Raw genomic sequence first — 13,274 nt, 5'->3', positions numbered from 1 at the left:
TTTCACACAACACATTATCTGGGGCAGTTGGATTTTGGGGGTTCCTTGTCAGAAGGGTCCAGCCCTTTCTTATGTGGCCTAGGATTTTGCTGATACCATGTTTACCAGAGGCTATCTTGAGAGTTTTCTTTTCTTTCTTTTTTTTTTGGCCTTGCCTTGAGACATGTGGAATCTTAGTTCCCCAACCAGGGACTGAACCCGTACCCCCTGCATTGGGAGCATGGCGTCTTAACTGTTGTACCACCAGGGAAGTCTCGAGAGTTTTCTTAAAAGAATATCTGATCATGTCATTTCCTTGCTTAAAGCCCTTCAGTGGCCCCCAGTGGTCTCCAGATAAGATTCTAATTCCTGGAAACAGCTTGCAGGACACCTGTGCTCTGACTCTTGGCTACTTCTCTTTCCCACTGCCTACCCTTCTGGAAGGGCAGGACCTGCGCCTGCTTTCTTTACTGCAGTGTCCCTGTGCCCAGCATACTGCTTGGAATACTATGGGCATCAATAAGTATCTGTTAATGAACAAATGCATGTTTCTGCCTCTGGTGACTGCGTGTTGGGCATCCCACCCCCTCTTTCCTGTCCCACACAGCCCCCACCATTGTCCTGCACCTGGGTACAACTGAGTGTGCAGGTCTGGGCTGGGCTTCGCAGGCTTGCTCACCTAACTGCAGGATACAGATGCCCATTCGCTCCAGGATGAGCTGTAGTAGCGGTCCCGGGCTTGCACGCGGACGTTGGCATCTTTGTGGCACATAACCTTGGCTGAGGTTTTGTCCGTGAAGAGTTTATCTTTCTGCAAAGGAGAGGGAAATTTTTGGCAACGCAATCACAAGGTGGGCTGGGCATACTTTGGCAAAGTACAATCTCCCAAAACAGCCACACCTTGGTCTCAGGGCACCACACTCGCAATTCATAGGGGTGTGTGTAGAACTTGTGCCACCTACTGACAGAAGCTCTCAACACAGACGCAGCTTTTCTCCTTTATAAGTCCAAAGCCCTGAGGGAGAAATTCTTTGGTCCAGTTTTCATCTTTCTAGCACAGTTGCCTTGCATGAAGGCCCCATGTGCACTCACCACAGTACTAGGTCAGTGGTGGGACTGAGACAGATTTGCTCTAGCTGTCCCCTGGATATTCTGAAATTCCATATCCTGATCCTTTTATCAGAATAAAATCTGTGTTCAAGCCCAGGCATTGCTATTTATTAGCTATGTGGACACAGGAGAATATCTTAGACTCTCTGTTTCTCAATTCCTCATTTGTAAGAGAGGGATAATAATACTTACTCCCTCATGGAGTTGTAAAAGTTAAAGTAGCAAGTATTTAACTACGTAGAAAGTGCTCTATAAATACTACCTATTAATAATATAGATTTTATATTGGGAAGTACATATCAAGATTTTAAATAATTTTTACATAAAATCTACTCCAGAATAGCCCTTCCCTTCCACAAAAAAATTATCAGGGAGTACCTGAATCACTGAATTTCTACCACGTGCTAAACACTATGCCGAATAAGGCCTTTGTTTAGTGATTTCTAAAACTGGCGTCCAAGGAGTCTCAGGCTCTATAAGAGGGCCTCTAGAACCTTGGGATTATGATGCTCAGGCAAGAAAGTTTGAAAGCCATTGTCTTAGCCAACATTCTGTTCAATAAGATAATTTCACAATATATGGAACAGCCAGGAATTATCTATTTTGGGTGAGACACAGCATGAATGTTCTATCACCCATTATATTTGTCAATTTGAAACATTTTTAGGCTCCTAGAGCCCAGATTTCCTATATCAGGACCAATTCTGAGAGCAAGATAATGTTCAACCATACTGGTGGCAGTAGGGTGTTAGGTGCATGGCCTTTGTGTCCTGGTTCTGACACTTTCTAGCTGGGTGACCTTGGGCAAGTCACTTAACTTCTCTGAGCTTCAAAATCTTTACTAGTGAAGTGGTACGAGTAACACTGCCTGCCTTTCTAGGGTTACTGTGAGAATTAAGTGAGATACGCAGGGAAAACCCTTGGCACAGTTTCAGGCCCATAGAAAGTGCCAAATGAAACATTCGCTGTTATTATCATCATTAATCTCCTTGATGTGGGCCTACATAAACCTGACTACAGAATAGACGGCACCTGAATCACATCTTACCCTTTCTCTCTTGTTCTTGCCCTGGACCTGAACACAAAATGTCAGGGAGAAGTAGGAATGTGGGGTGCTCCAGGTGTCAGGGTACTCCCAGCTAACCTCCGCATGCCGGGAATTCTTTAATGGCTTCAGCTGCAGGTTCTTGGGTGGATCTGGTTTGACTGTGGAAGAGAAACACCCTTTATTTTGCTAATGGGGCTTTGGGGTAAGGTAGTTCTGGCTTCTGGTCCCACTTTCGCCTTTGACCAGCTCTGAGTCCATACCATAGTTACTTAACTTCTCTGAGCGCCTGGTTGGCAGACGTGAGGCACCCCTGCAGCTGGCGCTCACGCTGGTGCCTGTACGAGGCAGCCCTCACCCACGGCGCCGCCTCCTCTACGGCTGAACCCGAGAGAGGCTCAGAATCCTTCTCATCCCTGCGCAGTCACAGGGGCCCTGGTGGTAGAACCACCTCTGCGTGGTGCTCAGAGGAAAGTTCTTAGAGACAACAAGACGCTCACGTCTGGGCTTGCAGTGAAGGACCACCCTCTCTGTAATCAATCCCCCTCTGCACCAAACTCGGAACTGGGCTGAGCCTCTTGCTGGGGACCAGATGAGAGATTTTCCACTTAGTGCTCTTTCTTTAGCCCTTTCGTGGAATCTGACACTGACTTGTCCTGTGGCAGTTACAGCCAAATTGTCTCTATGCTCGGTCACTCATTCATTCAATAAAGAGCCCCCATTATGTGCCAGCCACTGGACTGTGCGTGGGAAGCACTACAGTGAGTGTCAGAAAGACTCTGTCCTCAAGTACTGTGCCTTTTTCTAGGAAGGGAGGGGGAGGGGAGAGAGTCCATGGAATGGGCTTGGGCTCTCTGGATCTAGCACCTCTCCACACAAAGACCAAGGCTCCTAGCAGATGCTCCACAAATATTCTTTCCTCTTCTCAACACAATGGCATTTTCTTTCCTTTAGGACTCAGCTAAATGCCACCTCCTCATAGAGGCCTTCCCTGGTACCCTATGTGAACAAGACCCCACCCTCTCCTTTCCACCAAAGGCAATCTCCCCACAAATGCTACAGCAGGTTCTGTGATTCTATCACTTTTTATTTCATGATGCATGTTCACTGGATAAATGGTAAAGGAAATGACAAATGGCAAAAATCTCCATCTTCCAACTGAAAAAAACAGACATCCATTTTGGAGGGGTTTATATTCCAATAAAGAAATTTGAAAATTTCTTTTTCAAATGCTAGAGAAAGATTGGTTGGGAATAATTGCAGTTAGTAGGGGAAGCTCTGGTTCTGCATATGAATGTTATGCTTGAGGGGCTGCTCTTGAATTCATCATGGAAGGTGCCTGAGCAGCAGAATAGAAGTGTAGCCAAGAGCCTGCTTTTTCTAGCGGGGCAGATCCAGGTCTGAATTGCTAAGTGTGAGATCTGGGGCAAGTTGTTTAACCTAGCTAGGACTCAATTTTCCTCTTCCTTAAAATGCAGACAATTGTATCTACATTATAATTATTTTTCGGGGCGGGGTGCAGAATAAAAGAGATAATGCATATAAACCCCTAACCCCAGTGCATGGGGCATTGTAACATGTGATGAATGGCATCTATCCTTATTAAGCACATATAATCAAGCAAACTCACTGATGTCCCTGATGAAGAAGCTGCTGGTGTAGTTTTCATACTTGAGCTTATGAACAGCTTCCACCACGACCTCAATGGGCAGGCTCTCCTCGGCAGCTGGGCAGGCGCTGCCCTCCTGACACCCCACTGTGTACTTCTTATACTCCCTGTGGTCCACTCTGACCCTCTCTGCTGAGAGTGTCGCTGCTCCACACGTCACCCCTCGGGGGTCAGAGGAGCTGAAATCAAAGACAGATATTATCCTGTGTCGCATGATTGCAGGCACGTCCCTAGCTGTTGTAACCAGACAGCTGTCTGAGGACACAATTTCTCCAACTAGTTTGATTTCTCTCAAGGGGGTAAGAAGCTGCCCTCCCCATGAGGACAAGCTTTGCTTTGAGAGGTAATAATTGGTTTGGCCAAAAAGTTCGTTCAGGTTTTTCCATAAGATCTTACGGAAAAACCCTAATGAACTTTTTGGCCAACCCAATACAAATGTTTGCCTCTGGCCCAAATGAATCTGAAAACTTTTAGATCCAAAGCTCCTGGTTAAATCTCCTTATTAAAATCTTTAACTCATTTTCTGGATTTTAATGACAAAATCAATACATACCAATTTTAAAAAATTAAAAAGATAAAGATGCTGTATAAATGAAATGTGTATGTCTCTTTTAACCCTAATCCCCTTTTTAACCCTAATGTCACTCCCTAGATAGAAATACTATTCCTGGCTTGTTGTATCCCTCCAGACATTATTCTGTGAATATTCAAAGCAATCATATAGCCACATGTATCAATATATATGCATACACACATATTTATCTATATATACACACAGAGATTTTATTTTTATGAAATAATATCAAATTATATATATATATAAAATTTGGTATACATAATTCTGCAACCATCTTTCCCCCTTCTGAACATATTATGGGGAGTGCTCCATGACAGACCACATGGAGTGGGTTATTCATTTTGAGGACTGCACATTAAGCTGGGGTATAACGTAGCACACTTTACTTAACATTTGCCCTGCTGATCACCAAGAACACCACAATGAACTCTTGCATCTATGTCTCTGTGCACTTGTATAAGCATTTCTTTAGTAAGCATTTTCATGTTAAAGATGGAATAGTAAGACCCGAAAGGTTAATTTACTCAGTTAAATAGTGGCCAGGTCAGGATGATCACCTAGGCTTTACTCTGTTATCCTACACTGTTTGGGAACTTTGATGAGAGGGAAGGAAGTCACACAGAGGGTTAATGTAGGTTCTGTACCAAGGGAATTGGTTTCTCTGGGTAAGCCCAGCTGCATAGGACAAACAGTGAACTTCAGATTGGTGGTGTCAGCAGAAGAAAAAGGAATTGAAGTGGCCCTGGGAAAATTTCTAGAGGCCTCACAGAGTTTTGGAGTCAGCCTCAGGGCTTGCAAGATCTATGCCCTAGAGCTCTTGTTTCTATTTTCGACTGGAGGTGCAATTTCGGCAAGTCCTTCACAGCTTCAATTTCCCCTTTTATCACCACCCCACCCCCACTGCGGTGGTGCTATGAGCCTTAATGAGACATTGCCAGGCAATTTGGATGAGTGGGTTCAAACATAGCAGAGGCTCTTCTCAGGCCCCAGTAATATCCTGTTCTAATGCATACATTTGTTCAAGCAATTAGCTTAAATCTCCTTGTTCTTTCCCTGATTTAGGCAAGGGTGTGTGTGTGTGGATGGGGGGTTAAAAATATAGGATTGGCTTTATTTTCTCCCTTAGCATTAACTAATAGGCCATTGCTAGGTTGCCTTTCTTTTTTTTTTTTTTTCCCGGTACGCGGGTCTCTCACCGTTGTGGCCCCTCCCGTTGCGTAGCACAGGCTCCGGACGCGCAGGCTCAGCGGCCATGGCTCACGGGCCCAGCCGCTCCGCAGCACGTGGGATCTTCCCGGACTGGGGCAGGAACCCGTTTCCCCTGCATCGGCAGGCGGACTCTCAACCACTGCACCACCAGGGAAGCCCTGCCCTTATCTTCTTAATGAGAAAGATCTAGCAAAATGCTGAGAAACCCGAGTGGTTTCACTTACCCTGTGCTGCTTTGGACACTGAATTTCAAATCAGTACTGATTGCTGTCAGCCACGAGCAGGTGAAATGTCCAGAATAATTCTTTGCCTCACATTTTAGAAAGCTCTTATTTTTGGGCTCTGGATTTGAAAAGAACAAGAATTCAATATTTAGGGGTTTTCTTTCTTTTAAAATTGCAAAGATTTTTATTGCGATGAATCACAGGCCACCAAATGGTACAAGAGTGAAGATCTTCCATTTATTTCCTTGGAAAATCTGCTTTTCCCCAGGCAGACAGTCAGCGAGGACTGGGAATGTCCCAAAAGGATGCTGATTCTGTATGTCACACACCCAACATATCGGAGGGAGGTATTAATATTTTTCAAGGCTATCAGCCCAGTGCTGAGTTACGCACTATGCACATTAACTAACCCCCATTAGCCATCCAATAATATCACTGTTATTTAAAAAGAACCTCAGGACTAGACTTCCCATGAAACTCTCTCAACAGGAGATTTTGATGGTTGATAACCCAAAGTGTACGGCAAAGGAAAAACAAAGGAAAATGTAGGTTTCGGGTGGTTTCAGTAAGCGACTTGGTATTACTTCATTAACTATACTAACCATGTCTTGCCTTTTAAATTTTTAATTTTTTTATCTCTTATGGAGCAAAAGAGAAAATTGATGCTACCCAAGGGAATGGAATTACCTTTCTGGTCCTTTAAGATATCAGTGGACCAGATTCCGTCTTCCTTTTTGTGAAGCAGCAGGAGCGAATGGCTCAGAACCTCACCCCCTTTGTGACACGTGTACTGCCCAGCATCTCCAAACTCTTTGACTTGGATGGTCAAGGTTTTGCCAGAACCCAAGACCTCATTGCTCTGGTCTGAGGTCCAGGTGATGCCGTCTTCTTCAGGGGTATCGCAGGTGAGGACCACCATTTCTCCAGGGGCGTCAGGATACCAATCCAATTCTACAACATAAACTGGAGAGCACAGGGGTTGGAGAACCAGACTGTGTTTTTTGTATCACCCGGTATCTGGATGGCTAAAGCAGCACAACCTTGCTCATAACAGCAAATGCTTGCTAAGATGATCTCAGGTTTTTGGACACCACTTGAGTTCAAGGTTGTGGAAGAGAGAAGCAAAGAGTTTAATAGCTGCCATAGACTCATTAACTGCCAGGCTGCCGTGAACAATGAATCTCTGATTAGCTGGCAGATGAGGAAAACCTTGATATACTGAAAAATGCAAACAGCACAGTATTCTTTCCCAAAGGCCTGGTGGATGTAAGAAGCTTCCAGCACAGTTTACATTCATAGAGAATAAGTGTTGAGAAAGACTGACCAGGACTGAGATCCTGTCCCCAGTAGCTGGCTGGGGAATTTGGAGAAAGATACTTAATTACGATGAGCCTCAGTTTCCTTGTCTGTAAAATGACAATAATAATAGTATCTGCCTTGTAGGTTTGGCTGTGAGGATTAAATGAAAAAAGCGTGTAAAACACTTAGCACAGAACCTATCACTCAGCATTGGTTGTTATTGTTAGGCACACACCAAAGGTCAGACAACTGCATGAGAAACTGCCTTCCAATTTCCCACGGGGATTGAAGGATTTATTTCCGACTGCGTGAAACTCACCAATGGAGATGTTCATTTCTCTCTCTGTTTTTAAAAGCTATTTTACCTTCTTAGGAGGCAGTTCAGTAGATCTTAATCTTTCCATTTCATAGAGAAGGGTACTGAGACCAAGAGGTTATGCAAGGTTACATCAAGTGAGAAGCACAAGAGTTATATCTCAGAACTTGTGTCTCTGCAGCTTTGCATTGGATCTTTTTTTTTGGCTGCACCGCGCAGCATGCAGGATCTTAGTTCCCTCACCAGCGATCGAACCCGGGCCCTTGCTAGTGAGAGTGCAGAGTCCTAACCACTGGACCACCAGGGAATTCCCTGCATTGAACCTTTAATACCAGTATCTAAACTGGCACTTGAGGAATGGCCTAATATAGTATTTCAAAGAGTATTTCACATCAAATCTTCATTCATTCATGCATGCATCAATTATTAATTAAATAGAATTGTTTAATGCAGTACTTCTCAAAGCATGATCATCCAACTACTACCAGCAGCACGTGAGACTCTGCCAGCATCGCAAATTCTCAGTCGCTGAATCAAGAACTTTGAGACGGGCCCAGTCACCTCTTTTTAACCTCTCCAGATGATTCTGAAACCCACTCTAGTTTGCGAGCCACAGCGGTGAAAAGCCTGGATGTTGGAATCACACAGGTCTGAGTTAGGATTCAACTCTATCTCTTACACTGGCCTGTGGCCTTGGGCAAGGCATTCAATTACTCTAAGCTTCAGGGTCATCGTCTTTAAAATAAGCAACATATTAGTACTTGATCCAGAAGGTGGAGATGTGGATCACATAAGCTAATTCATATAAGAGCTTGACACTGCCTTTAAATGAGCTGTAAGTGCTGGCTCTTGTGATTGGCATCCAAATGTAAAGCTGTTGTGGAATATAAAGTTCCCACTTGACATCAAAGGGATTTAAAACTACTGAATGGGTAACAGAGACAAGAGGTGAAAAGCATCTGGGCCCCAACTCTTGGAAAATGGTCATCTGTGCTGACATAAAACCATGTGGCACCTTTGGCTTTCTCTGGTTTCTCTCTGTCCCACTGGTGACTGACTAGCAAGGCTATTTTCCTGTCACAACTAAGATTCGGAAGCCGAAGACCCTTGCTCAAGGGCAGGGGAAACAGCTGCAGGCGGCAGCCTGATGAGGCACATTTAGAACCTAATGCTTAGCTGCATCTCATCCTGTCTCCAAAGCTGCATGCCCTCTCAGTGTTTCTCACATTGACTTTCTGGAATTTCTGTGGTTTACTAAATCAGAAGTAACTAAGGGTGTACTATGAAAGGGCCAAAGCTCCTGAGCTCACTAAAAATCCCAGGGTTGGAAGGAATCTGGCATAATCATCTGGCTCAGGGCTTTGTCTTTATTCAAAGGAGGGTCTAAAACACTCAGAACCTCCTGGGGCAGAGCAGGGATGGCTGGACTGTCATCTTCCAGAAATTCTTAAGAATGGAGGAAGAGCCCCAGATTTCTTTCAGGGACCCATTTTAGTGTTGTATTCTCCTCACTACTGAAAGATCATTTCTCATCATCAGCTGCAATGTCTTCATGTTAAATGTATGCCTATTTCCTCTTGCTCAGCTGTCCAAGGACAGAGGAAACAATTGCTCATGTCATTCTGGTAAAACCTTCAAATACTTAAGTTCATAAGCGTTGAAGGGAGACAGAATTGGGATCAAGTTCCTGTTCCACCCTTACCAGGTATGTGAAATTGGGTAAGTTAGTTAATCTCTGTAGCCTCTATTTTTAATATCTGTAAAATGGGGTACACACAGTCCCTATCTCTTATGGTGAGAATTAAATGAGATGCTGGCCTCAATAAATATCAACTATTATTATTTTATTATTAAAGACAGTAATTGCCAACATTATTATGTTGGCTTCAATGAGAAATATCTGAGCGTCTTTCAGGAACAACTAACAATCTGTTAATACATACTTACCGTGTGTGAGATGCTAGAAGGATAGAGGGAACCCCTTATTATAATAATACCTATCTATTATTGTACTAATAATTTTTATTGATCACTGGGAAAATAAACAGGTTCTCTTGAATCACCAGAGACATTATTTTAAATAACCAAAACAATAATACTAGCTAACATTTACCGTCACTTCATCAGCTGTTGAGTTGTCTTCTGCATTCACTAGTACATTTAATAATCTATGTAGTAGATATCACTTTGTAATCCTCAGTTTACAGTCGAGGGAACTCAGGCTCAGAGGTGACCCAGCTCAAGGTCACATAACCAATAAGTGGCAGAATCAGCCTTGAACCCAAGTCAGTGTGGGTCTAAATTCCATGCTTTCCCCCAAGTGCTTGGTCAGAGGTAAGTCATCTCGGTGCCAACTGAGGGGGTAATATTGCATGGTGGAGTGGAAGATGTTAGAACATAGTTCTTATACTTTTCTAATCTTTCACTTTGGAATCTTAATCATATGATACAGCTGGTTTTTAGTAATACTGGCAAAATCCATATCTCTTTTCCCACCATAGTCCATAAAAAGCTTCTTCTCTGGCATCTAACGTGAAAGCCAAACAGTATAGATACCCTCAAGCCATACAATAATAGATACCCTCAAAGGTGGAACAAGGACACAGGGCCCGTGTTATCCCAGAGTGATGGCTTTCACTAGGAAGACCCAAGGCCTGCCCATTTCAGTCTGATTTCCCAGCAGGGGCTGCCTGACAGGCCTGTCTTAGATCCTGGGGCCTTCATAGAGAATCAGGAAAGGCTGGTTACCATTTTTCTCCAGTTCCCATATAGCCATGATGGGAGATGCCAGCAAAACCAGGGAAATCCAGGGGACAACCAACGGCTGAGGGTGCATCTGCAGGAGGGGGAGAAACAGAGGAGGAGACGGAGGAAAAGAGAAAGAAGAGGAGGGATAAGAGAAGAGAGAATGTCAGTAGTTACGCGATCACCTTTGGAAACCATATTCACATTCTATGTACATTGTCTTTAATCTTTATCTTCCTCTTTCTTCTCTACTGTCAGGTTAATACTCAGTGAATTCCAGGAGCCCTCTGCCAGTCTCTGGGTAAGAACATCTCCAAACAGAGAACCGCAGACGATCTGTAGCTGAAAGATCCTCATGGCCAGCTATCTGATATGATCCTCTTATTTTTAAGATGAGAAACCTGAGGCTCAGAGAAGGAATGTGACTTGTCTAGATCAACATTCAGTCATTATTTACTTGGTACTTCCTGTGTAAAGGGCACTGAGCTAGAGCAGCTGAGAGTGAAAAATGATTTTTACCTGGACCCCGACTTCTAGGAGCAAATACTTTCATTCAACAAATATTTCTTAAGTCAGTGTGTTAAATGCCTACCCTCCAGTTGGGGAGATAAGCTACATACCCGTATTACAGCAGCACAAGGCAGTATGTGCGGTGACACCCAGGACTAAAGGTCTTGGGTTGGGGGGCAGAGGGAGTAATACTGAAGTGATCTTTCAAGTTCTGGCAATGAGTCCAGCCCTTGTTGGTGAGGTTTCCTTTCTCTCCCTGCTTAAGACTGTAACTGTTCCAAACACAAAGATTACTTCCTCCCACATAAGGTAACCAGTAGTTCTCAAACTTGAGCATATGTCAGAATAACCTGGAAGCCTTGCTAAAGCACAGATTGCTGGCCCCCATTCCCACCCTGATCCTAGAATGCCTGATTCAGCAGGTCTGGCGGGGCCCGAGAGTCTGCATTCCTGTACGTTTCCAGGGGAAGCTGATACTGCTGGTCTGAGGACTACTCTTTGAGATCCATTGGTTTAATCCATGTTCAGGGTTCAGAGCCCCTGCAAATCAAGATGTCCTTTGGGAGAAGACCATAGAATATCGATATATTCAACATGAAAATGAAATGCATACTTTTGTGCTAAATCAGTTTCACTTATAATGAAACTCAGTCTAGATTAGTATCCAGGGTTTATGAAAATCTTCAGACTGACAATTACACCCCACCTGTGAATTAGGTGGAGATGATTATTATTTATTTTCAGTCTGATACACCTCCATCCATCTTGGAGAGCACCAATGTTCTGTAGGAACATGGTTTCAGAAACCACTGGGCTATATGAAGAACAAGAATCAAAGTTTTCTGTGAAATACCTTAAAAATAAGCACTCCTTGGTTGGGGTAACAGAATATTGACAAATCACGGCTTTGTCAGAACTGCTGCTAACCCTAGGGGAACTTTGCCATGTATTTTATTCCCTCATATCATAAAGGTTGCGAGTGGCAGCGTCAGGAGCAGAAGTCAGGCCTTCCCGTACGCTGTCAGCACTCTTGTCACTGCAGCAGGCAACTTTCAAGGGCACATCTATCAATTTAGTCCAAGTTATGACTGTAGCAAAGTTCTAGTTGCCATGGAGCACCAGTTAGTACATTTATAGGCTTGGAGTCCAGCAGCATGGACTTGAATTCTGGTTGCACCACTCATTAGTTGTGTGAGATCGGCCAAATTACTCTCTGAGCCTCAGTCTCCTCATCTACAAAATGGGTATAATACCCATCTCAAAGGGTTGTTGGGAGAATGCAATGAGATGACGTATTATAGAAGCCAACCAAATGTGTTAGCTTGTACCCAGAAGAAGAGATAAAGGAACAATTTGATTTCTCTCTGGGTTGTCTGTGTTGGATAAACAAAAAAGCCATGCCTGGCTGTAGGGAAATGCCCACAGAGGTACTGCAATTACACAGGCCTATAAAACTCAGATGTCAGCACTCTGGGAATGGAAATGGTAGAGATTCCTGGCACCTCCTGGTGAATCCTTTATGCTCTCTTAACACTGGGATTTTCCCTTTGGCTAAGTGCCCAGCACTTCCCTTCTGGGTCTCAGATGCATCTGAGAATTTCAGGTGAACAACACTTCAGGGTCAAGGGAGCCCTGGTGATGGTTCTAAGAAACAGCTCCCATTTTTGTATCACCTACATTTTAAACCACAGGACACTGGCAGAAGGTAGAGATGGTGGTGGGTCACTTTCTTAATCAAACCCAGGGGAAACCAAAAAGGGGCAGCATGCAGTTACCCTGTTGTTCTCTAGATCATCTGATACCAAGGGCTTGGATTCTGGTTTGACCACTCACTAATCATATGATAATGGCCAAATTACTTTCTAAGCCTCAGTCTCCTCAGCTGTAAAATGGACATAATACCCATCTCAAAGGGTTGTTCGGTTGTTTGGTTGTATCCCACAGATCACATTTTCTCGGCCTGCTAAATTTGAGAGTTTTAAGGTTAAACATTTTAAAATGTAATTTCATAGGTTTTCTAAACTCTTGAAACCCTTGTATGAGGGACACAGGGACCCCAGGTCCTGTGGTATGTTAAGGCTCCCTAACTCTGGTGCCAACATGGGCATGCCAGTGACACTTGACTAGGCATCTCTTTTTCAAGTTTTATTTTGTTCATTTCTTTTTAATTAGAAAAGAGAATTATTATTTAAAAATAAAAAGACATAGTCACAGAAGGTTTGTGTAACACATGCAAAGGGTCCCAGTTCTAGAGACAGGCAGCGCTGTGTTGGCATCCCTGCCACTTGTTAGATGTGTGACTCTGGACGAGTCACTTGATGTCTCTGAGCCTCATACTCTTAATCTGTAAAATGGGAACCCTGCTGTGATGAAGAGGTAATGAAATAATTCACATAAAGTATCCAGCATGGTGCCCTGATGAGGTCAGGACTCCTGGCTGTTTCCTCTCACAGCCCCATTCCTCCTTTGACAGCGCTTATATAACACAATTGCAATCATATAGTTACTTCTTTCATGTTTGTCTTCCCCACCACACTGAGCCCTCTGATGGCAGTGATCATGTCTGTCTTATTCCACACTATGTCCCTGGA

General features: G+C 43.8%; 1 protein-coding gene across 1 annotated transcript; it reads right to left on the bottom strand.

The window, feature by feature from the left end:
• Nucleotides 1-658: 658 nt before the first annotated feature.
• Nucleotides 659-10,264, bottom strand: IL12B (interleukin 12B; the record flags this gene model as incomplete). The annotated part of the gene is made up of 6 exons (XM_081233719.1): nt 659-790; nt 2,138-2,295; nt 3,765-3,982; nt 5,814-5,931; nt 6,501-6,776; nt 10,177-10,264. 6 exons carry the CDS (start codon nt 10,262-10,264, stop codon nt 659-661), a joined length of 990 nt encoding a protein of 329 aa, XP_081089845.1.
• Between the last annotated feature and the right edge of the window lie 3,010 nt (nt 10,265-13,274).

Source organism: Mesoplodon bidens, assembly GCF_964165515.1.
Source record: "Mesoplodon bidens genome assembly, chromosome: 4".
Lineage (NCBI taxonomy): Eukaryota > Metazoa > Chordata > Mammalia > Artiodactyla > Ziphiidae > Mesoplodon > Mesoplodon bidens.
Note: the sequence above shows the minus strand (reverse complement) of the source record. Positions and strands in the feature narration are given on the sequence as shown.